The sequence below is a fragment of the Ursus maritimus genome, unplaced genomic scaffold (assembly GCF_017311325.1).
Source record: "Ursus maritimus isolate PB19 unplaced genomic scaffold, ASM1731132v1 scaffold_19, whole genome shotgun sequence".
Lineage (NCBI taxonomy): Eukaryota > Metazoa > Chordata > Mammalia > Carnivora > Ursidae > Ursus > Ursus maritimus.
The window spans coordinates 25,881,475-25,905,063 of NW_024424341.1; the positions used below are offsets into that span (position 1 = coordinate 25,881,475).

Sequence of the window (23,589 nt, forward strand, 5' to 3'; positions counted from 1 at the left end):
TTCTCTGCTGTATTGACTGTCACGGGATTGGAGATCGAAATAAATCCTTCAGAGCGGATTTAGGGCATCAGGGAGGTGTCTGCGAGCCATTCCAGCTGGGTTCTCCTTCCTTCACCTGGCCTTCACCTGGGATGTTGGCAGACATGATAAAGAACTTGGTTCTTGATTTTTGTTATACTGACACCCTGATGGGCAAAGAGACCCAGTAAACAGAAATGGTTCTGGGGCAAGGATGTGGGCCTGAGGTGTGGGTCCTGGCTGTGCCTTCAGCAGCAGCAGGACTTTGGGCAAGTGCCTCGAAATAAAAAGCACCTCTTACAAGGAAGAAATCGGTCCTGTGTGTGTTCAGTATTCCCTCCGTGTTGTAATTTCTATGTATTATAGTTTTCGTCACTGTCAGCTAGGGATTCCTCTTTGGGGTGGAGGAGAGGGGTCCCAGGGAGTGTGGGGCAGGCAGGGTCGGTTGGAAGGAGAGAAATGTCAATAGGTAAATTCAGTAGACCTTCATTTCTATTCCTAATCGCAAACTTTAACTCATTTGAAAAAAATAATAAGAATAGCCTCGGTGTAAAGACTTAACCATGCATTAGGCACTGAATTAAGCACTTCCTATGAATGATCCCATTGAATCCTCCCAGCAGTGCTTTGCGGAAGTTCTGTTACTGTCCCTGTACTGCATGTGAGTAAACTGAGGCCCACAGTGTATATAACTTGCATGAGGTAGCACAGAGTTAGGCTTTTCCACTGGGCTGCCTCAGTCCGGAGTGCACCTTAAACCACCATTATTGGCAACCTCTTGGCATGATGTTGAAGGAGAACACGCTAGAGTAGTGTGCAGATGCGGCCCTTATTTTTATTTGGGGGTTGACGTCTGTGAAAGCTGGAAAGCAGTGCTAGCGAAGAAGTGCATCATAATGAGCGGGGAAGGTTACTGTAACCAGTGTATTATCCTAGTGAAGGGGTAATTTTCAGATCCTAGGAGCTTTTGGTAGATTCTGGAGGGCGGTCAGTTTGATGTTAGCCTTGTGGGACCCACTTTGTCATTTCACCTACATATAACCTCTTCCAGCTTCCGAGCTGTGTGTGTAGATGCTCGTTGGACCGTCAGGGAAACTGGCCCTCATCTGGCTTGTGACCGCATGCCCTGATGGGCCCCTTCCTTTGGGAGAACCCCTCCACACCTGATAAGCTCCCTCTGCTTTCTGGAGTTTCTCTGACAGAGAGGAAAGAAATCTATTATGTGAAGGCATCAGCAGTCCACAAGAGACCATATTTGGATTTCTCGTCGCTAGGTTCCTTTGAGGACGTGCTGGATGTCTCTCAAGGAAATGCTGGTATTGAGACATCTGAATCAGGAGATGCTGTTCAGGAAAGGGAAAAGACGCAGGGATGGGAAGGCCTGCCTTTGGCCTTGGAGCTCAGATACAGAGAATGAGCACTCATGGCTTGTCCAGGGCAAAAGGAGTCTGGCCTAGAAACCAGAAAATAGGTCAGAGTAACGTTAAATGGATTGATCTAAGGGAACATTTTTACTTCCTTTTACTTTCTCTTATAAATCATGGTTGGGGCTTGTATCTTATGGTGTCTGCAGGGCTCCGACAGTGAAATAGGACTAAATTAGCATGTGCCAAGGATGAGGGCATGAGTGGGTGAAAAGCCAACATTAAACAGAAAATACATATATATTTAGGTTGACCTTCTGGAAGCTTTCCTAAGAATGTGACGTTAAGTTTGAAACTGTAACACAACCACTGATTAAAAAATTAACTGCCTCCATTCCCAGTCGCATTGCACCTGCAACGATTTATTTTTTTAAGCTTTCAAGGTGAATACCTGGGTATGGGGAATCTTATGTTCCGGAATGCCCCTGCGGTCAGCACCGTGTTAGCTAGACGGCTGTGGACTTGGCGTCAAGCCCCAGCTTCCAGTACTGTTTCTTCCATACTCTGTGAGACCTTGAGGGGAGTCATGTGACCTCTCTGAGTTTTGGGCTTCTGCAAGGACAGGAGCCAAAGACTACCCACCTCATGGGGTGGGCTGTAAGGAAAGGATTACAAGTCGCTGTGGGTGTTTTTTCTGTGCTACATGTTGCGAACGGGCACAGCACCCACTTACACCTTCCTTATTTCATCTTATGATGTGGGGATTTAGTAGACTAACTCTGGACCCCCCAAGGTGTCTTGGTGTTCATTCTGCTTGCCCGCTGTGGGGGATTCTTCTCGGCTTAGCAGGAGGCGGCTGGTATCCCCTAGGGTAGCCCATTTGCTCAGAGGGGTGCCTGAGAGCTGCTTCGCCCCATGCATCACAGAGCTTCACTTGCCCCAGGAGTAGGGATGCGTTGTGTCCATGGGAAAGTGTGAGAGGGGTGGGTGAGGGTGTGTTTATAGTAACAGGTGTTCCTCCCCTGAGGACGCTTCATTATGAGTCCTGTGTGTTTTCATTTGTGAATGTGTGTGTGTGAATGTACTTTGTCCATCTCTACTTTAAAGGGAAGGCTTTGACAAAACCTAATCAATAGTTTGCATTCCATGCATGAAGAGCCAGATGTTAGAAGTTTCTATCACTGGGGAGGAGGAAGGAGCGGGGCCCCGCCAGATTTACAGAAATCAATGTTCTCTGACAGAAGTTGGTTAGTTTTCCTGGGAAACAAGTAACAGGAACACATTTTTTTGATTTTCACGATGAATTATTTTCTAACAAGAGCCTTCTTTTCTTCCCTTTGACTTCCAGTTGTTGGCCAGGCTGAACGAGCACAACATATTAATGGGGTCGAATCCCACAAAGTAACGCGGGCTGGCTTCTTTGCTCTCCTTTCTCTTTTAATTATTAATTTGCTTTTTGCGCTTGGATTTATGTGCTGGGCTCATTATCGGAGGTGCTTCTTATTACAGCGAGGGCTTTCCTTTCTGAGCTCCCCCTTCCACCCAAGCTAGACCAGAAGGGTAGATGGGGGCATTAGACGTTTCCGTGTCTGGGGCACAGGAGTGTCGCCTTCCAGCTAAACCCGGATAGAATGAGCATTTTAAAAGAGCCCCAGCAAGATCAGAAAGTGGTTCAGGGAGAGGCCCCTGAGCAGGACAAGTGAGTCCACACTCCCTTGTTTTCTGCATAAAGTACTGGCCGCCGGTGTGTGTAAGTCAAGTTGCGAATTGCTCGCGGTGAGGAGAGTCTGTTACGTGCTGTGCACGGTGGTAGTTTGGAGAAGTTGGAGAGCGTTGGGCTCTTCTACTTCCGTGAATGAGTCAAACTGGATACTTCTTAGAGGTCAGTGTGCTTCTCTGAGCTTTCAGAAAGTAAGTCGTATTGCCAAGTGTGGAAGGCTCTTTCTTTGGAAAGGACTGTGTGCTTGCAGTTCATATACCCTGGCGTTCTGCAAGCGCTTTGTAAACCAGCCAGTGACATTGAGGAAAATGAAGGGAACCCTTAGGCAGGTTCAAGGGGTCATAGGTCACTGGCCCCAGTGAGCTGGGGTAGACCTCAATTGCCACTATTCTTTAGCAAAGTCGTTTTTTCTTTCTTGATTTATTAGTTGGTCGTGCTTCTTCATCAGTATTAGTTTGTGGATAGATGGCAGTTTTTCTTGAGTAAGCCAGTGATTTTCACGGGTCCAGCTGGCATACTCTCACAAGGATATTCAAGCCAAAGGGATACCCTCTTCATATCCCCTTGGCATGTCCTCCAGGTCACCAGTGTCACTGTTTTAATCGTGCAGGTTAAGGCCCTGGGGTAGGGCGTGTTCGGTGTGTGTGTGTGTGTGTGTGTGTGCGCGCGCGCGCACAGTGTGGGATGTGTTGCAGACACTTAGAAGGGGATCAGACCCAAACCTTGCCCAGTGGGCATAAGAGCCAGTTTTCTTGGGGTCCGTGTGAACCACGCACACTGACAGCACACTAGGGCACAGTGGAAGTTGTTGCTTTCTTTTCTTTTTTCAACTGTACACCCGGCCCGCTCATAAGCAGTGTGGAGTCTTGAATGCAGAGTAAAGAGAAGTGAAAAAAGCCAAGTAACTGGGTCCTCCTCCCTGAGGATGGGAGGGCTCTGTGGTCCACGGGGGAGAGGGTTGGAGAGCTGAGGATTTGTGTGGGAGAAAAATTTCCTGCCTGGCGAGAAGAGCAAGAACTCTGAAAGGAGGCAGCTCCTTTATTGACTGCTCCTCTGGGACGTGTGCCTTGGTGGATTCTTCATATATTACAGTGAATTTAATTAAATACATTGGGATCCCAATTGAGGGTATTCTAATTAGCTGGGTCAGGAACAAATTATACTCTCTCCTTCTCCAAATGAAAACATCTCCTCTCTTCTGCAGGGAAAGCATGTCCTTGGCTGACTGGCTTGCACTGGTGGGGTCCTCATTGGCCTCTCCAGACCCACCCCCTCCTGCTGCTTCTGATTAGGCAGGTTCCAGGGATGGCATCTTGGGGGTAGAGCCAGTGCCACTTGGGAGGGAGAGGGCATCTGGCCAGCAGGTCAGGGCATTGACCCGCTCAAGACCTGGGAAATGACCAGATGGTGTGGAGAAGTCACAGAGGGCAGGACCCTAACTGCTAGCTTTGGGTCCCTAATTGCTTCAGGTTGGACAGCTTGAGAAGTACTGAGTGAGAACTTACAACATTTGGTCAAGAACAGGATCTTTGACATTTAGGGAGACTGAGGTTGTGAGCCTAAATTTGGGTTGGGATGTAACCTTTATAAGCAGGTGTTTCCTGACAACCAAAAAATGGTTTATTCTGGAATTTTCTTTCTCCTTAGTATATTAGAGAATGAGCCTGGTGTTCAAAAGCCACCCTGGAATTTTAAATTGAGCTTTTGTGCAAGCCTCTATGAGAAGACACTAAATATTCCCTAGACCAGGATCAGGAGAGGAGGCCTTGGCCCTGTTCACCTGGTTTCCTCTACTGTTTGCAGCATGTGTCCATTTCCCTTCCATAGTGGCCCTCAGATGTCAGACAGAAGAACTCTTCGTGGCACGAGAGATTGCCATTGACCACCATAAGTTCGAGTGTAGAGTGGTTTTGGAACGTTTTCCTCATACTATTTTTAAATCAGGAATCCCCAGTATGATGATCATGTCAATTCAGGATTTGTAGAGTTCTATTACCCAAGAGCCTATGGATTTGAAGACAAAAGACATTTGACATCTCAATCCCATCCAACTCTTCTTGGCCATGTTATCCTCTCCTCTGGCTCAGAGACCGGAAACTCCAGCCATTTGGAAAGGAACCTTCATATTCATATTAAAATTTTATGTTTAAGATTCAGTGCCTTATTGCAAGGAAATCCTGTCTCACCGGAAGGTAATGGGAATTTGGGGGTAAGACTTTAGTGATTCCTGTTCTGATTTCATAGTTGATGATATTACCGAAATTCCTTGATAATACTTACTGCTTTGGATTCTGTGGCTGTTTTCTCTGTTATCTTTTATTTCATCAGTTGTTGTTGAAAACCTAATATATGTAATTCTTTTGGTCTCAGTGACCCAACACAATGGTATACATTTCCTTGCATGGGCTCTTGTAAAGTTTCCTGCTCCTTAATCCCAAACCAGACCCTTGCTCCCAGGAATATCTTAGTACACTTTTTGGCTTTTCTTTGTGTGTGGGGGGGTACTTTGTGGAGAAGTTGGGGAGAATGAACATGGGCAAGCTCATTCTTTTCCTTTACATCTAGCCCACTAGACCCTCCTCCTTCCCAGGCTTGCAGCCTCCAGAAGCTAGGGCCTTGGTGCATTGCATACTCCTGAAACCCTCTGCATGGAGCCTTGTCTCAGACCAGGCAAACTGAGGATCAACCATTCAAAAAAATCAGTTCAATTTATTTCAAGAAAAGTAGCTTTTTATTATCAGTCATTGTAGTTGTCTTACCAGTTAACATTGAGTTCACTGGTTCTCCAGCCCTTTCCAGTTGTGAAATTGCCCTAGGATGGCTGTTCCTGGTTGGCTGGTTGGAGTATTGCATTGTTGCAAAGCTCTGCTCCTGAGTGTGTCACATCACCCATTTTGGGTGAAAGAAGGGATTGTTCTCTTTTGGTACTTATGAAGCCCGTCACATTTTTACCTATACCTTGGCCTCAGAGCAAGAGTTACTGTGGATTGGTTTAGCCAGTTGACATGATCGAGAACCTGGGCCTCCCCCTCTCCTCGCCCACGGTGATTTTTCTGCAGCACTCCTTTGGTGCATTCATATTTCCTCTTCCCTAAGGCTCAAATGTGTTTCTGGAATTTTCATACTTTACCAGGGAACAGAATGTGAGCCTCAGAGCTGTGTCATTCGATAGGAAGTGCTGGTAGGGCCACTCGGTATTTTTAATATTGGGTGGAGTGCAGGGCATTCTAATGGCTCTGCCTTTTCAGAGTCTCAAATTATAATCTGGACAAAAAGGCTTTCCAAGGAGGATGAGCAACAGTTTTCAAGGCATGGGCCCTGAATGGGACAAGTGTGGGTCAGAAAGGAGAGGAACAACACAAATCATTTCCAAGGCATCTGTTGTATCTTCTTTGTAGCTCCTGGGACCAGGCTCTGGGATCTGGGGGTGCGGGTGCAGAGAAAGAGGGTAATAACATAAGCACATAAAACACACGATCTGAGTTTCCTCCTCCAAAAGGATGCTGGGGGATAGGAGACCCTGGTTCTAGTTCACTCTCTCTCCCCCATTAACTAGCTGGGTTACCTTTGATCGTTCACTTAGGTTTTCTGGAATTGTTTCCCCTGTTTTATATGAAGCCAATAGGAAAATTCCCTCTTCTCCTAAAATGGGTCATTTGTATTGAAGGGATATCCTTTCTATACCAGGAGCATGTCACTTCCCCAGTGGTTAGTGAAAAGGGCCCATAGCTTTCATTATATTCTCAGAGAGGCACAGAAAGTTTGTGAATTTTGTCCTCGGATAGTCTCTGAGTCTTCTCCTATGCACAGAAGCCTGGGGTCTGCTAACTGTTCCCATGACCTCTCCTGTTCTTGCACCCCTCACTTTAATCCTCTGTGTGCCTGCTTTCTGCCAGCCTTGGGGCTTCCTTGTTCTGGAATCAGGACTGTGTCTACACAAACACAGCAAAGACTGTAATTTCGACCATCTGATGCACTAAAGCCAAATGACCTTCAGATGTTGACAGGGAACCAGTCTGGAGAAGTTTATTTTTCTGTCATTTTTTTAATCCAAAGGAAAATCTAATTTTAGGTTCTCCTAATAGACTGTGGTTCTAAATATAAAAACTTGACCTGTCATTCCTGTGAAAAAGCCAGACAGCAGCTTTGGCTTTGTGTTCGTGACCTAGGATTCTATACAGGGAGGGTGACCCTTTGGCGATCACCTAAAGCAGGCTTTGCTAACCTCTTCGGTAAAGGCCAGGTAGTAATAGCTGAGGCTTTGTGGGACCTGCTGCCTCCATTGCAGCGACTCAGACTCTGGTGCTTTGAAAGCAGCCATGGAGACTACGCAGATCTGTGGGTGTGGCTGTGTTCTGTTAAAACTTTATTTACAAAAATAGGCAGCAGGTCGGATTTGGCCTGCAGGCCGTTGTTTGCCAAGCCTGATCTAAATAAAGCAGGACACTCTGGAAAGTGAGAGGGGGAACCTTCGATTATTGTGCCAGGAAGACTCGGGTGACATGGGGAGGGTCTGATCCGTCCGCAGCAGTCCCGTGCGAAGCCACAGGGGAGGGGACGTTGGGGGGAGATGGGAAGAGAGCCCGCCGGCTGCTGGTCCTTGGAGAGCTGCTGGCGGAAGGTACATCGGAGAGGACGGGGGCACCCCTCCGAGGAGTCTCAGCACAGGGCTGCGGCCCGTCTGGCGTGGGCTCCTGGCCGCGGCGGCGACGGCAGGGCTCCGAGTAGCTCACCCACGGCGTGTCCCTGTCCTCTGCCCTCACAGCACCTGCAGCAGCACGAGAGCGGAGTGGAAGGCGAGAGCTGCTACTACCACTGCGTCCTGTGCAACTATTCCACTAAGGCCAAGCTGAACCTCATCCAGCACGTGCGCTCCATGAAGCACCAGCGCAGCGAGAGCCTCCGCAAGCTGCAGCGGCTGCAGAAGGGCCTTCCGGAGGAGGACGAGGACCTGGGCCAGATCTTCACCATCCGCCGAGCCGGGTGAGTAGTCTCGCAGCCGCGTGTGGACCTCTGGCGGGGGTGGCGGCGGGGCGCTGCTGGTTGGCTGCTGGTTCTGGTGTCCGTCACTGACCTCACCGGCGACCGTTGTGTTCTGGAGGGAACATTGCGAGCGTTCTTGCCTTTTTTTTTTTTTTTTTTCTTTTTTTTTTTTTTTTTTAAACTAAAGGAACTTAGCACCACATTTCTTTGGGTGTCACGGGCCGCTGCCCAGTGAGCAGGACAACTGGAGATGTTTTGTCTCCTGTCCCCAAATTCCTCCCGTTCTAGACTCCACATTCAGTTTGTTGCTTCAAATGGACATAAAGCAAATGCTAAGTGATGTCTTGCTCGGGGGTAAGAATGGGCTGTTTGTGGCCTCGAGTCCAGTGTGGAAGAATGAACTTCAGAGAGGATCCAAACAGCCAGCACCTGCTGTAGACCTTCTCACTGGGTTTGAGGGTGCCGCGCTGCCTGCTTCCCCACAAAGAGTCGGGGCCTTCCGGGGAGGGGGGACCTCGCCACTTTCTACCTCCGTTCCTGTCCTGTGCTCCTTCGAAAGGCCCCTCGTTCCTGTCCACGCCTCAGCTTACCACAGCCTGTCTCCCCCCCATGATCAAACCCACCCTTGGGAGTTCACCGTTGACCTTGGATTTACCCAATCCAGTAGCTACCTGCTAGGCTGCCTTCTTTTTTCCTGTGGTCTCTGAAAGTATTGCCGGGTCCCGTCCTGAAGCTCCCCTTTCTGGGCTCCCAGTATGTGTCTCTCTCTTGTTCTCCTGCTTTTCGTGACCATCCTTCCATGCCTGTCCCTGGCTCATGGTGTGCAGTCTGCCCCACATGCTGACCTCAGCTGGGCATTAGGCCCTGGCCCTTGGCTCCCGGCCTTTTCAAGCTTTGATCTCCTGGCGTTACCAGATGCATGTCAGACGGCTCCCTGGATTTCTCGTTGGTGCCACGTCATAGACTCTGAGCTCACCACTGTCCCCTCCAGGCTCCCCTCTCCTGGTGGCACTCTGTCACACCAGCTGGCCAACTGGAGACTCAGGGCCATCCTTCATCTGCCCGTCACCTGCAGCACCCTTCGCCGCTGAGCTGTGGTGGCCCAGCGGGGATTTTAATCTTAATTTTACCAAATTTCATATTTTGATAGTTTTTAAAGGCACCAAGTTATAAAAACCTAATGAAAAAATGGCATGACCCTCCCTCTCTCCCATCCCATTGCCCAGAGCAATAGCTTTCAACTTTCATTAGTTTCTTTTGTTATTTCCATATTTCTCAATGTGCTGCTACTCCTGTTGCCTTGATGTTTTATGTTTTAGACATTCTCTATTGGCTTTCTACTCTGAAAGATGAGGATTTCACTAGTAGACCATTCTACAAATCACACACTCCAGCTCATACACACCCCACCCACAGACTCACACACAGACACCCCGAACTCCGTACACACACACACACACACACACATCACCCCTCGACCCCTGCATCACACTACCCAACCCCCCTGCATACTCAGTCTTCCCCTCCCTCCATCTTCCATGATGATTAAATAATAATTTGGGGTTATATTAATATTCAGTGTTTTCGTTATTCTGACTCTATAAATATTAATCACAGCTGAGCCATGTAGAGTTTTATAATTTCATTTACCTTCTTGTACAACTTTTTATTTTCCCTGTTTTCTAGGTACCTATGATTAATTCATGGCTAACCCTCTGCCAGAGTAGACATTTCCTAATCTCTGAAGGCCCTGCCAGATCAGTTGCTCTCTTAGCTTCGTTCTCTCCTGGAGGTGCCCCTCCTGAGCCCCTCTAGACCCCTCTGCCCCCTGCCCTGCCCCCATCCCCCAGCTACTCCTTTGCTCTTTCTTTCCATGTAAATGAAATGACCGGATATCCTGAAGTGGGAGAATGTGTCCTCCCTGCTGGAGTAGTTGAGGTTTCATTATCACTGTGGCAAGGCCAGTCCTCCTGGCAGGCTGGCTGAATCATTTCTTAGGGAAACAGGATCATTTCTTGGGTACCAGGATAATTTTCGTCACCTCTGGGTAACAGCAAAACTGTCCTTTCACGTATGTTTTTCAAATGCGTCTTCTGGTTAAAGTTCACATGCCTTAATCTCCGGGGCTTCTGCTCGGTGTGTGCATTCAGGAGCGAGGGATGAGGCCAGCGCCCACAGACCCATCTGTCCCCTTGTGCCGTCTGGCTGTGGGGGTCCCCATCCTTCACATTTTGGCCTCTGTGTGATCCTGCTGTTCCCATTATTTTGCTGTGAAGTCATTTTACAGGATTTTCCTTCCTCCACCCATAAATGCAGACCTATTTATTTCAGGGTTGGTTCTGTTGTTGTTGTTTAATTTTTTTTTTCTTTTTTCTTTCTTTTTTTTTTTGCCAGCTCTGCATACGTTATTGTCTTAATCTTCTGTTAAAAGCTGGTCCCTTTCGCCTTTCAATTCTTTCTTTCACTCTACTCAGAATTCCCTTTTTATTAATGAGGTGCCCCAAACTAAATAGTGTACAGCTGCCATTTCACCCGGGGTCTATGGACTGGAACAAACAGTTCCCTGTTTTGTAATGTAATACTTCTATTTATGCAGTCCGCTCTGGAGTTGCTTTCTTACACCATTGCCTTCTGGGTTTCTCTCATTTAATGCGTATTAGGAGTTATTTTTCCCCTGAAGTGTATGAGCAACTTTAGTCTAGATGATAGACTTCCTTTCTGTATTTCAAAATCCTTTTGTATTGTCTTTGGCCTAAAGTCATGTTTTTGCTCTCCACCCTCCTCCCTCCCCACCCTGTGCCCTCCTCCCACTCATGCTCCGGCTACGTCCATACTCCTCACTCATGACAAAAGGACAAATTATTAGGTAATATTCACATTGACATTAAAAGTAACTGGGTGCCCTTTCAGAAACCCCTTTATGACAACTCACCTTAAAATATATCCTCCCTCCCCTCAGGGATTGGCTTTTAACTTCTTGAAAGAATGTTTTTTAAGAAAAGGGACATTGTGGACCTCGCAGAATGAAGACACTGAAGGTCATCAACTTCAAATTTATCAACAGAGACTTGATCCTATATTCCCGATTTTCTCTTCTCTCACATAAGGGTCGGGACATTAATCTTCAGCGGGAAACCACCTCTGTGTAGCATAAGGAAGCCTCAGGGAGTCTTTGAGCACCTTTTGGGGATCCTGCTTGTTCTGTGAGTTCCGTGTAACTGGTGTGCTTTCTAGAGTTTTCTATACTGGCCTCCTGTCAACAGCTCATTAAGGGACGGTGGTCTTTCTTCCCTCCTTACTTCCTCTGCTGTCCATGCACCGGAAAGTTTTACGGAAGAAATACCTTTCTTTTCTTCTCTGAGCTCAGTCTCCTATTCCCTTCTGCGGGTATCCAGACTTCCCTTGCTGCGGCTGGTGGCGAGAACTCTAGAAGAGTTTCTTCCCTGTGGTGGACAAACATAGCCTTTCAAATTTTTACCTGTTCCCTTAAGTCAGTATGTTTTCCAGTCAGTCCAGCTCACCGCGTAGTCTGCTAACCTATGTGAATTTGGAAGTATAGGGAAGGAAACACTAAAGGTCTCCACTGCCGTTCACCACTTTGTCGTCGTGCTCAGGGTTCACCCCTGTCACCAATCACGTAACCCCTGGAGAGGCCTCATGGCCAGACATAAACCATCTAGGTCCTGCCCTGCACCAAAGGGCCAAGTCTTGGTTGTCGGACGTGCGCTAATAATTAGGCTGCTGTCCCCTACATGGTCCTGCCTGTGTCAAGCTTTACCCTTACATCAGTGGGCTAGCCACGTCCTGTGTTGTCTCCTCTTTAACCCAGTGTGACAGTTTTGTGGTTATGCTTGCCACCCTCACCCCTGCACTAGACAGGCAGACAGACAGACAGACACACACACAGTGGGCCTTCCCATTTAAAAAAAAACTCAGAGAAAAGGGAGTAACTTAGACAGGTGAGGTCTCCCCCTGCCTCCCAGTCTCCCCTGGCCCGGTTGTTTGGTTATTGACTTGAGGGTATGTTCTGCAAGACCAGGTGGTCTCTGGACTTCATTGGGATTTGGTCTTTTCATTTCATCGCTACAACCAGGGAGAGGTAGAGAAAGCCCGTTGTTAACGTGCTGACACACACTGGGTTGTGCCTCTCAGTTGCTGGCACTGGCTGTGTACTTCCCCTTACTTGACCAGAAGCTCTTGAAAGATGGAAAGCTCTCGTAGGTGGGTCATGTGTAGGATCAGCTTCCCTGTTTGCTTATTAAAAAGGCATTTCTGGCTCCCGGGTGAAACTGTAGTTAATTTCACTCTATCAGTGCCCTGAGCTTCGAGGAGACAAGAGGCCCTTTGTGCTCCTGCTTTCCGCCTGCTTTCTCCTCCTCCTCCTCTTCCTTTTTTTCTGTCTTACCCTTGCCTTAACTACTTTTTCTTTCACATAGTCCTAGATCTCCATACTTCTCACAGATATAATCGAACGGTTCTCGATCGCATGCCGACTATGTATAAGACTTTGTGTGAGTTGGGGGATGCCGCTGATGTCTGCTCTCATCTCTTGATGTGGATTCTCTGGTCGATACGCCAGCCCAGGCATTCGAGGCAATCAGGTGATGACTCATTTTACAGAGGACACAACCATGTGGAGTCTAAGAGAGTAATTTGTTTGGAGCGGAAGCTGGCATCCCCCTTTACTGGCACATCCTTGCCGCTCGAGGTAGGGAATTCCTGGGGTCAGGAGGCAGAGGCCGGCCAAGTGATGATGTGGGTCTGGTGACAACCTGTACTGAAGCGCTCACTGGCTTCGCTTGATGGAGTATTTTTTCAAACCAACTTTCAGGGAGTTTTGCTGAACTCCTACAGCTCAAGAGAGTAAGAAAAATGTTCTCTCTTCAACTTTCTCATTTTGTTCTGTTTTTATTTTTCAAAATTGGCCAAAGGCTGTCCTTCATACTAAGTATGAAGTACATCTTTTTTTTTTTTTTGTAAGTAGCTAAATTATATGCAATTTTAGTGTAATTTTTTCCCATAGCACTGACGTATGTTGTGACCAGTTCAGTAATTCTGAAGCATTGTTTTTGTAAACCGAACAGCAGCGTTCTTTCTTTTTTCCTTTTTACTATGTCTTGTTGATGGGACTTGGGGAAGGCCTAAGGATAACCTATTTCTAACTAAAGACATTGCGTGTAAAAGCACATCAGACACATTGGGGTGAGTGAAATTTCAAGCACTTACGGAGGAGTGGAGAAAATGTGACTTTATCTGTTTTAAATACATTCCCTGATAAGGACTGTATGGACATTAGGACTGTAAACTTCAGTGTGCTTTTGGAAAAGATGCTTTACAATGCACTGATAAAGAGAGATCATTATGGATCAGCACGAAAGAGAGTATGATATTGTTAAGGGAAAAAAATGGAGTTTATGGAATAACGTGATTTGGTTCTGTTCATTTGTTTACTTTGCCTCTCTTTTTGAAAAGTATTTTTCTTAAAGCTTCTGAAGCTTTAAAATAACAATTTTGTAACTGGGGTCTGTGGCTGCTTCATGGGTGGGATCTACTTCTGTGGAGTCCGATAGAGCATCAGGCACATGGCAAGAGCTCACATGTCCATGGTGCCTGAAGACGGAGACACCAGCACGATTGCTAACGGTGTACCGGGGGGGTAAGCCTTGGTTGTCTTTTGTTCGTGGAGATAGTTGCTATTTGTCACTGGAAAGCACGTGTAGTTTGATTACTGTCTGATTCTCTTGCATTTTGCATCTACATGGAGAGGACAGGAGTAGTTCTTAGGGTATACACTGTCTTGTTTTTCTGTTGGAACAGAGTTCCTGATTTGCCTTAATTAGTCCTCTAACAATCTACAAAGGTCAGCGCCAATTGCCTGTTCATTTACATTTGTAATTGTGATGGCTTCTGATTACACATTCCTTGTCTTAGTCCTTTTCTAAGTATATGCTACACCCGCCAGACCAGTGTGGAAGCCGAGGACTTGTCTGACTCTTCAGACAAGAAACCTTTGTGGCGACGGCCCGGCCTGCTCTCGAACTTCAGTGTCTGTTACAGAAAGGCATCTTCGAGAGGCTGTTGCTTCTAAGTTAGGAATATAATGAAGCCAGAGTCAGAGAAATTACGTTGATACCAGGCAAGAAATCTGAGAGCCATTATCTAGAAGCCTTCTTGAACTGGGTAATTAAGGGCAATTAAACTTTTCTGTTTGCTCTCTGTAAAATATGCTAATGATCTGGTCTGTTGGAAGGTAGACACATGCAAAGGGCAGTTTTACTGCTGTCCTGTGCTCCTGGTCTGGAAGGGTCTCTCCAAAGAGGATGGGACATCACCATAAAAGTGGCTTGGTCATTGGGTCCAAAGTCTCCAACCTCCCGTGCAATCTATTTCCTCTCTGTCTTCTCCAGGAGAGACCAACATCCACACGAAGATACCGACCTTTTAGAAATTATTCAAAACCTATTCTAGATCTGCCATTCACTAGCTGATTTGTCTTTCTGGAATGATCAAAGCTGCTGGGGATTTGTTTATTTCAGCATATAACACTGGAGCATACATCGCCCTCCACAGCGGGCTGTCCATGTGGCTACACACTGCTGGGCCATTTAGCCTTGCTCTTGGCCGGTGGCTCTCCATTGTCCTCCATCCTGTCCTCTTGGGTAGGTAGTAGTGTGTGCCCTCACAGCCATGGTGTGGCCCACTCTGAGAGGTAGCAACATCATGGCTGCTCCCTTCCAGGGCCGCTCCCATCATGGCCGCTCCCTTGCAGTGCTGCTACTAAGGGGCACTGCAAAAAAAAAGAGAGAAAAGGAAAAGAAAAAAGGCGCCTGCTGGTGGTTATTGGAATTAGAAGAGATGTACGCGCGCGCGCGCATGTGTGTGTTGAGGGTCAGCATTGAGCGGTGCCCTGTTGAAGGGCATTCTAGAGAGCTCCAAAACACAGGAACCCCTAGGGGAGACTTAGAATGACATATCACACCAAGTGTTACTTAGTGAAACCTTTATGCTAACTCACCTCTGGAAGGGGCTATCCAAGGAACTTAAAAGTGTGCACCTTGACCTTCAGGTGAACATGGATGGCTAGCCAGTGAGTGGGTGTTTTTGCAGGGTTGGGGGCTGGGTGTCTGTGCCTGGATTTCATTTGAGGGGAGGGGCCTCGTGATGACCACTGTCTCAGGAAACGGCGTCCCGTCATGTGTGCGGATCCCGCATCCCAGCCTCTGTACGTAATACTTTTTATGTTGCCTAAATGTATTTTTCAAGAGAAATAATGACTTGTATTTGTTTTGTCTTTGGAAATGTGCAAAGAATCCATTTCTTGGGCTACTTTGGTTCTATATTAAACTTGTTCCTGACCTTGGTTGGGGGCCAGGGAGGAAACTAGAACATGCATCCCTTTGCTTACAGAAATAGCTCAAAGGCTTCTCAGACTTATAGATGTTAAGGAACCCCCTTCATACTGTGACCCAATTATGAGAATTATAGCCACATATGATTTTTTTTTTTTTAAAACATTGACTAGAAGTGAAAGTTTTATGTCCTTCCAAATCAGTGTAAGCACTCCCCATAGTTCCCTGGTTGTTGGGTCTCTGGGTCCCTTGAGAGCAGCAAGGGAACTTCTCCAGCTACGTTGTCTGCCTGTCCAGTATGGCAGCTATGGCCACATGGGGCTGTTTAAGGCTTACATCAATTAAAGTCAAATAAATTTAAAATTCAGTTTCTCTGTCATACTAGCCGGATTTCAAGTGTTTAATGTGACATGTGGCTCATGGCTACCTTGGTGGTCTATAGATTTATAGAATATTTGAGAATGTTCTTTTGGACAGTGCTGGGATCCTCCCTAGGATCCCTCAGATTTCAGACAGGCCCAGACTGGCTTTGAGCTGCATTTTCTAGAATGTTCTTTGGCTTCCATTTTATTTTACTTATTTTATTTTTTAAATAATTTGATTTTTTGGGTGTTATATGCAACTGAGGAAATGCACTTTTTTTTTTTTATAAGATTTTATTTATTTGATAGAGCACAAGCAGGGGGAGTGGGATAGGGAGAGCACTCAGCAGGGAGCTGGATGCCCGGCTTGATCCCAGGACTCTGGGATCATGACCTGAACCGAAAGCAGCTGCGTAACTGATTGGGCCACCCAGGCGCCCTTTTGGCTTCCATTGTAAAGAACGTGGTGTGCACCCACTACCTGCTTTCTGCCAGCCTGGATGGGCATATTCTTTATTGCTTTCCCGTCTCTCTCTCTCTGCTTCCTTTTCTCAGTGTGAGAGCGGTATGCTTCAGAGAAGCATGTAAGCCTCTTAGCAGTGTGGAGGGAGTTTGATCAGGCTTTCTAAAGATGCGTCTTTCAGAGTGCATGTTGAAGGGCTTTTTATAGTCTGTACCTCAAGACTGTCTTGAGACCTTTGGTGTATATGTTAACAAAAGGAGCTATTGATTGCTTTGAAAAGATCCTTGACCTTTGCTCCAATTAGAATATTAAAAATTGGACAGTGTGTGATTTTTCTTGGACCAGACCTGTTGTTTTAACTTAAAATTTTATCCCAAACTGTCGTCTTCTTATGAAGTCAAGAAGAGAATCTGTGCTCTTTTCTTCCACTGTTTTCATTGGTTTAAAATCCTGAGCTTAGGACAGAGTTTTTCCTTCTGGACTGCCTTAGTTTGCTTCGGGCTGCCGCAACAAAATACCATGGACTGAGTGGCTTAACGAAGAGAAATTTGTTTTCTTGAAGTTCCAGAGGCTGGAAGTCCAAGACCCAGTTATTGGCAGGTTTGGTTTCCGCCGAGCCCTCTGTCCTCAGCTTGTAGACGGCTGCCTCCTCTTCTCACGTGGCCTTTCCTCCGCATGCCTCTCCCTGGTGTCTCTCTGTGTGTCTTATAAGGACACCAGTCAGACTGGTTCAGGGCCCACGCGAACAGCCTCCTTTTACTTGATCACCGTTTCAAAGGCCCTCTCTCCAAAGACGGTCACATCTGAGCAACCGGGGCGTTAGGGCTTCAACATAGGAATTTGGGGGGAACACAATTCAGTCTGTAACTTGGGTTTGCTGAAGGCATCCAAGGCCTGTTTCATGTTTCTTTTTCCATGGTCTTTTTGGATGTGGAGGGAGGGTGGGAGTGGAGGTGGACACAGGAGTGAAGGAAGTAGGGAAACGCTGAGTGTCAGTCCCCACCAGTACTCCCCCCACCCCCCCAGTTTCCAGCCTCCATCCTCGTTAGGGCCCCTGGCATGTGAAGAAACAGAGCCAGGTCCTTGGAAGGGGACACCAGAGGGAGGCAGAAGTGCTAGAGGAAACTTGTCAGGTCTGGGGAGGGGTTGGAGCACAGTGCCCACTAAGCCTGCATCACCATCTTTTTTTCTCCTGTCCTGACACGGCCTCCACTCAAACCTCCTCCTGGGGAACCCCAGGGAACCACCAGTTAGCCCTGTGCAGCGACAGTCTCATTCCTGTGAAACCTGACAGTCTCAGCATCAATAAAACGCACCCTTGATGGGCGCTCCAGTAAGCTGGTTGTGTCAAAGGTTTGTGCAGGGGAGGGATTTATAGCCATAGTGACTCCTTACTGTTGCCCACTGGTGCTTTCGGGGGCAAGCAGAACTCACGGGATTTGTAGACAATGTTGGGCAGCCCTGGATTTTTTTTGGGGGTTTTTTTTTTTGGTTTTTGTTTTGCTCTGGTTGGGTTAAATGACCCCAGGGCCTTGCCATATTCTATGACCTGTTACGGCAGACAATTCTACATGATGTGAATTGGTTGGGCTTCCATCCATGGATTTGGATTGCTGGAAGTACCTAAAGGACTTTTTGTTCTTTGCTTTTACCTTACTCCATGTCGAATACTCCATGCTTGACAATATATAAAGATCCTAGTGCAGAGGTTCTCACCCTTAGTAACTTTCATTTAGGGCCTATCCCCATGTGTCTGTAGGATGGGCACATCCTCATTCCCAATTCTGATCTTTCCAAATGTGAGCCGGGGATGCAGGCTTCAAAGCTGACCTCCACAAGGTCCTTCCTTTCCTGCAGCGGTGTAAAGCCGAAGCTGTTCACCCTTTCACAGCCAAGTGTAGACATCTCAAGTCTCTAGGTGCCCCGTGTTCTGGGCTGTCTGTGCTCAGTGCCTCATGTGACTAGTGGCTGCCATATTGGACACTGCAGAGAGCAGACCTTTCCTTCCCTGCAGAAAGTTCTCATGGACAGTGCAGCTCCAGACAGCCACAAAGCTGGGGGTCGGAGCCGAGGCTCAGGGCAACGCTCTGCCTGCTGTGTCTTCCCTCCTTGCTGTGGGTTGACTGACTCACCCAAGGGATAAATAGTGCTTTGCCCCGGGGACAGGATTTTTCATATCTAGAAAGGAATGTGGCCCATTCTCGATTCCTAGTGTGGAAATGAAGGAAACCCATTAAGACTGAGGTGAGAAAAGGGGCAACAGTTACTTGAGACTCCGCATGCGTCGGAGTGCAAGCCTGGGTCTTCACTGATGCTTGGCAGTGGTTTACGTGGTTTTTCTAACTTTTAGAGTCCTTTGTGTTTTTCTTGTGTGAGTCAGTTCCAGAAGCATTGAGAAACCCCAAGGAGTGGAGAGGGCAGGTCTGATCCGGTCAGCTGAGGCAGGGGTCTTTACTTGAGTGGGTCCAGCCTGTCACTGGAGCCTTATGAGGCCCTGATGTGAGGAGGGTGTGGCCTTGCCATCGGCCATGCAGACTTGTGTCCACCCCGGGCATTTTATGGTCGTAGCTGGAATTTTGTAATAGACATTATCTGGAATTTGGCTTGGTGGGTCTCGAATGATTAACAAAGCAACAACAAAGGCTATGTTAGCAGTAAAACTCAGAACAAAATAAAAATTGGGCCACAGTTTTTGAAAAAGGGTGGGAAAGGGAACGTATAGGGAGATGGGCAGGTGCTGAAGACTTGGGAAATGAAGAGGTAAAGATAAAACATAAGTAGGGAAAAGACAAGATTTGACTTTTCTTGGTTTTGAAGAGAAACTACGGCTAGTGGAGAGGAGACTGATTGGAGTCTGGAAGTGGGGTTCGTTAGCCTTGCAAACATGGACATGTCCTTAGCCAGGTGCCTCTCTATGCTCTGGGGAGGCTGCCAGCAGGGGGACAATGCAGAGTTTGGACTTGTCCCTCTCGTTGTGGGGACAGACACCAAATAAACAAATAAAGAATGTCACGTGTGCAAGGTGCTATAAAAATAGAGCCGGGCAGGGCTGAGTGAGACGGTGGAGTGGTTTTATGTAAGGTGCCCCGGAAGAAGTCTCTCTGGGGAGGTGACATTGGAGCTGAGCGAGAGGACATGAGTGAGAGTCCGGACAGGGGCCCAGCAAGTGCAAAGCCTCCTCGGCTGGGGTGGGAACAGGAGGACGGCAGAGGGCTGGGAGAGGTGGTTCAGGCAGCCCAATCCCTTGGGCCCTGGCGAGGCGTAGGGATCTGAGTTTGCTCCCATCAAGATGGGAAGTCATTGGCAAGGTCTGAGCAAGGGGGGTGACAGTGTGACCAACACTAGTCAGGTTGCTATGGAAATCTGCGTGTCCACCGTAGTTCAGATGGGAGTTGTGTCCCTCCCCATCACCCGGCCAGCAGGGAGGAGAGGGGTGACCACAAGTAGAAAGGGCGCCACTGACCCTGAACCGCCTAGAGGCTGCTGCTGGGGCTCAGCATAGCACTTTGGAATCGTCTGCTTTAGCCTGGGGGTCAGCAGCTTTTTTCTCCAAAAACAAAATCCTTAACCAGTGACTCATCGCCTAAGTGTGAAGCACAGGAAAGACTTGCCCTTTTGACTTGAGGATGCGTTGTCTCTACTACAATGTAAACACCAAGCACAAGAATGAGAAACTGTCTCTGGGCAGCGTGTGTCGGGATGACCAAGGCAGAGGAGCGGAAGCTTTCATCTCCTCCTGCCCTCCACCTTCTTTCTGATGGGCGTTCCTGTTCCACAGAACTTGGTGTATAAGATTGCGATGTGCATTTCTAGAACAAGAATTTCATTTCGCTGCCTGCTACTGTAATCCAAAAAGGGCTCAGTGCCCCAACACCTTTGTTCTCTTGGTGTCCCCGCTACTGCGTGCCCAGAGGTCATTATCCCACTCTGGAAGGGCCAGTGACCCGGCTCTGATTTGCGTGTCTAGCCAGCCTTTGACAGACAGGCCTGATCTAATTCTGCAGCCATTTTATTCTCCACGGATATATCCCCAGACCCCAGGCGGATCTGAAGACTTCCTTAGAACACATAAGACCACGGAGATTTGTGCCATACTGTACTGTTTTCTCTGGGCTTTGCTTTAATCAGGAATGTAGACTGGTGTGTGTGTATGTGTGTGTTTCCAGTAAATGGTATGCAGACACAGGGCTTTGGGGCCCTTTTGTAAGACAAGTTTTACATGGCTAATCGGGAAATAGTGATTCTTTTTCAGTAACTGTTTTAGGGTCCCTCTCCCCTTGGGATTGTCAGGTTCATGTTGAAAGACCCCTGGAGGGAAGGATTTTGGTATATATCTCAGATATTTGGAAAGAATTTTTCAGCCACACCTGGCTGCCGTGTGTGAGGACAAATTTAATTTATTTTAAAAATCTGGCCACAGGCAGCCTTTTCTGTTTGTTTCTTTAGGGGGGGAGTGGCTGGGAAGAGCAGCAGCAAGCTATGGTTTGCGTTTGTTTTCTTCCAGATTTGACCAGCCAACGGGAGAGAGATTATCTTTAAAGGATATGAAAGGTTTAATCATTTTAATTTTGTTTTTATTAAAGTTTATCATAACTTTTTTTTCCCCCCAATGTGCCTGGGTAGAACAGAAGGGACAAAAGAGGAGGTAACATAAATATACACAAACCCTCAAGCATTTGGTTAATAAAACTCTAACGGGCGGCACCGAGTGGGGAGGAAGTGGTTGGAAGGCCAGGGACAGCAGGCTGACCAGGGCATGCTGTGACAACACCGAAATGTGGCTGGCAGCTCAGAAGCTCCCCGTCTACCTCCAGCACACGCTGACTGTGGGGAGCTCATGGCTTTCATTAAACAGAGAGCAAGCGCCCATTGTGGTCTGATTCTCTCTTGGTTCTCAAGTACCCAGATCCCTAAGCCATGTCTCGCTGAAGAAGTCTCAATTTACAGAGAAGAAGAGAATTTGATTCTGTTAGACTCCTCTCGCCCCTTGTCATAACAATGAAATATTCGCACCCAGATAATCTGAAGACTTTCTTTAGGCCAAAACCTCTGATGTTGTGTGCTTGTGTTTTAGGAAACACAGAATCCGATCCGTCTTTAGTCTTTAGTTTTTGAGTAGGAAAACGTCCCATAAATTATGGTAAAACAGGGTATGTAGGATCCTAGTTTCACAGGACCTCAGGCTCATTTTCCCTTTCGGACAGTAGTCAGCTTGCTTCAAAGTTAATGCGTTTGTCTGGCATCAGCTGGGTGTGGACTGGGGGCGCCCGAGGCTCAGCGCCGCCTTCCTGGCCCTCCGTGGTTCTGCAAGTCTGCAGGAGCACGAGTGTTTGGAATCCTGGGGCCGAGACCAGTCAGACCGTGGCATCCCCTGAGAATGATGAAATCGAGTTCGCCGTTCGGTTCTCACGAAGGCTGGAAGCTTGACTTGTACACTTCAGCCAGTTTTTTTAAGCAGTAGGATTAAAGCATTGTCATCTCGTTAAACCTGACTTAAGCAGGTGGTTCACTGAGCCCTAATATATACCAGTCTTGAAGTTTGGGCTACATTAGGGCTTTATAGTACTTTGTCTGCTGTTTTTATGGGGGGAAATGGTTTGTTCATTGGTAGGGAAGCAGCTTTTCTCGGGACAGCTGTGATTCCAGGTCCTTGAACCAAGTAGTAACTGCATTGAGCCTTCAGCCCAGCTGCTGTGTGAGTGAACAGTACTGGCCCCTGGCAGACTGGGCCGTTAGTCGTGTGTTCCATCCAAGTTCCCTTGGGGTCTAGAGACCCACTGGGCTTCTGGGCTATGCCCATTAGTGCTGGTGCTTACATGAGGAGCTCTGTTGGGTCGAAGTCTTCCCTGCAGGTCTGTGTTCAGCCCCAACCAGGTTTCTCCTCTGAGAAAGAGACCCAGAGCCCAGAAGCTGTTCCAAGCTTGCAGGCATCTGCCACGCCCAGCTGGCCGTGTTCCAGGTGGGAGAGTGTGCCAAGCCGTCTAGCAGCCTGTAACTTTGGAATTCTTCTATGGGAGTTACTTGACCGAGTGAGGGGCAGCTTTCTTGGTCACTCTCAGCTGGAGTAGGAACAGTAGAAACGAACAAATGCCTATATCATTTCCTGCGGGCTTCTTGACTCGGGCTTGTTATCTACAGGTTAGGCAGCCCTCAGTGCCAGTCCCCTCTGCCAGACTTCTGTCTCAGGTTGATCACAGAACATGTGGTTTGTATAGGACTTGGTCCTGTAATTTTTGAAGTTATATAGACTACGGAGTTAGAAGGTGGGGGGAAACAAACCGACAAAAATACTATTTTATCATAGCCTTCAGCTGTGACTTACAGAGATACCCCAAGAGTGGATTAAATGAATTAGGGTTTTCATTTTCCTTGCGATAACTTGAGAGGAGGGCAGTCAGGTGCAGGGGTGCAGGACCCCCAGGATCACTAGGGACCCACCTTCCTTCCATCTCTCCAGACAGTCCTGGCCTTTCCAGCGGGCTCTTTAAAGAGCTTGCCACAAAGCCACACCCACTTGCTTCCTCTTGCATCTCATTGGCTGGAACTTGGTCACATGACTCTTCCGGTTCAATAGAGACTGGGCGATGACGGTCTTAACGGGGCGCGGGAGGGGGATCGCTGTCCCGGATAAAATGAGTGTTCTGTTCACGAGGAAGAACAGTTATTACGAAGGCAATTAGGAATCTCTGCCATGCATCTTTTAAAAGATAAGGAGGGGATTAAGTAAACTGTTATGATTATGTGGTGGAAATCTGGATAGCCATTAGGAATGTTCTTGATTAATATTTAAGACTATGGAAGAAGCTCAATAGACAGGGACGCAAGACACAAAAGCCTATGTAATTGTCCTCGTTTCCTTGAAAACATATATAAATACACTGAGATGATTATAGGTGATTTTTATTTCCTTCTTCTTTTTTTTTTTTTTTTTTTTGTATTTTCAAGATTATCAACAATAGGCACTTATTGCTTTTATGGTGGGGGGAATGGCAAACTTTAAGTATAAGGTAGAGAACTTGGCAATTACTGCCTCGTATTTGAAATATACTTGATGGAAAAAATAAAATGAGTAATACAGGGGAAAATCTATAAACATGTAATGATAATGGGATGATGATGAGTAACCATAGTGCTATGGATTCATCAAGAACAAATCCCATCATACTAATAAGATGAAATGAAATAATGTACGTGAATTCTCATTGAAAAGGGAAGTTGTATTATACAAATGCAAACTTATGTTCTGGGGACTCTAAGTGTACTTCAAAAACATTGGCCGTGCTCTCTAAGCGATTTTTTTTCAAGGTTACTCAGTGGTAACTCTTTCCCC

General features: G+C 47.2%; 1 protein-coding gene across 1 annotated transcript in view; it reads left to right on the forward strand.

Moving 5' to 3' along the window:
• Positions 1-23,589, forward strand: part of ZFHX3 (zinc finger homeobox 3) — a 157,047-nt gene that overhangs the window by 52,680 nt on the left and 80,778 nt on the right. Inside the window, exon 3 of the mRNA XM_040633092.1 lies at positions 7,868-8,085. Coding sequence (XP_040489026.1) covers positions 7,868-8,085 — 218 coding nt within the window. The remainder of the gene's footprint in view (positions 1-7,867; positions 8,086-23,589) is intronic.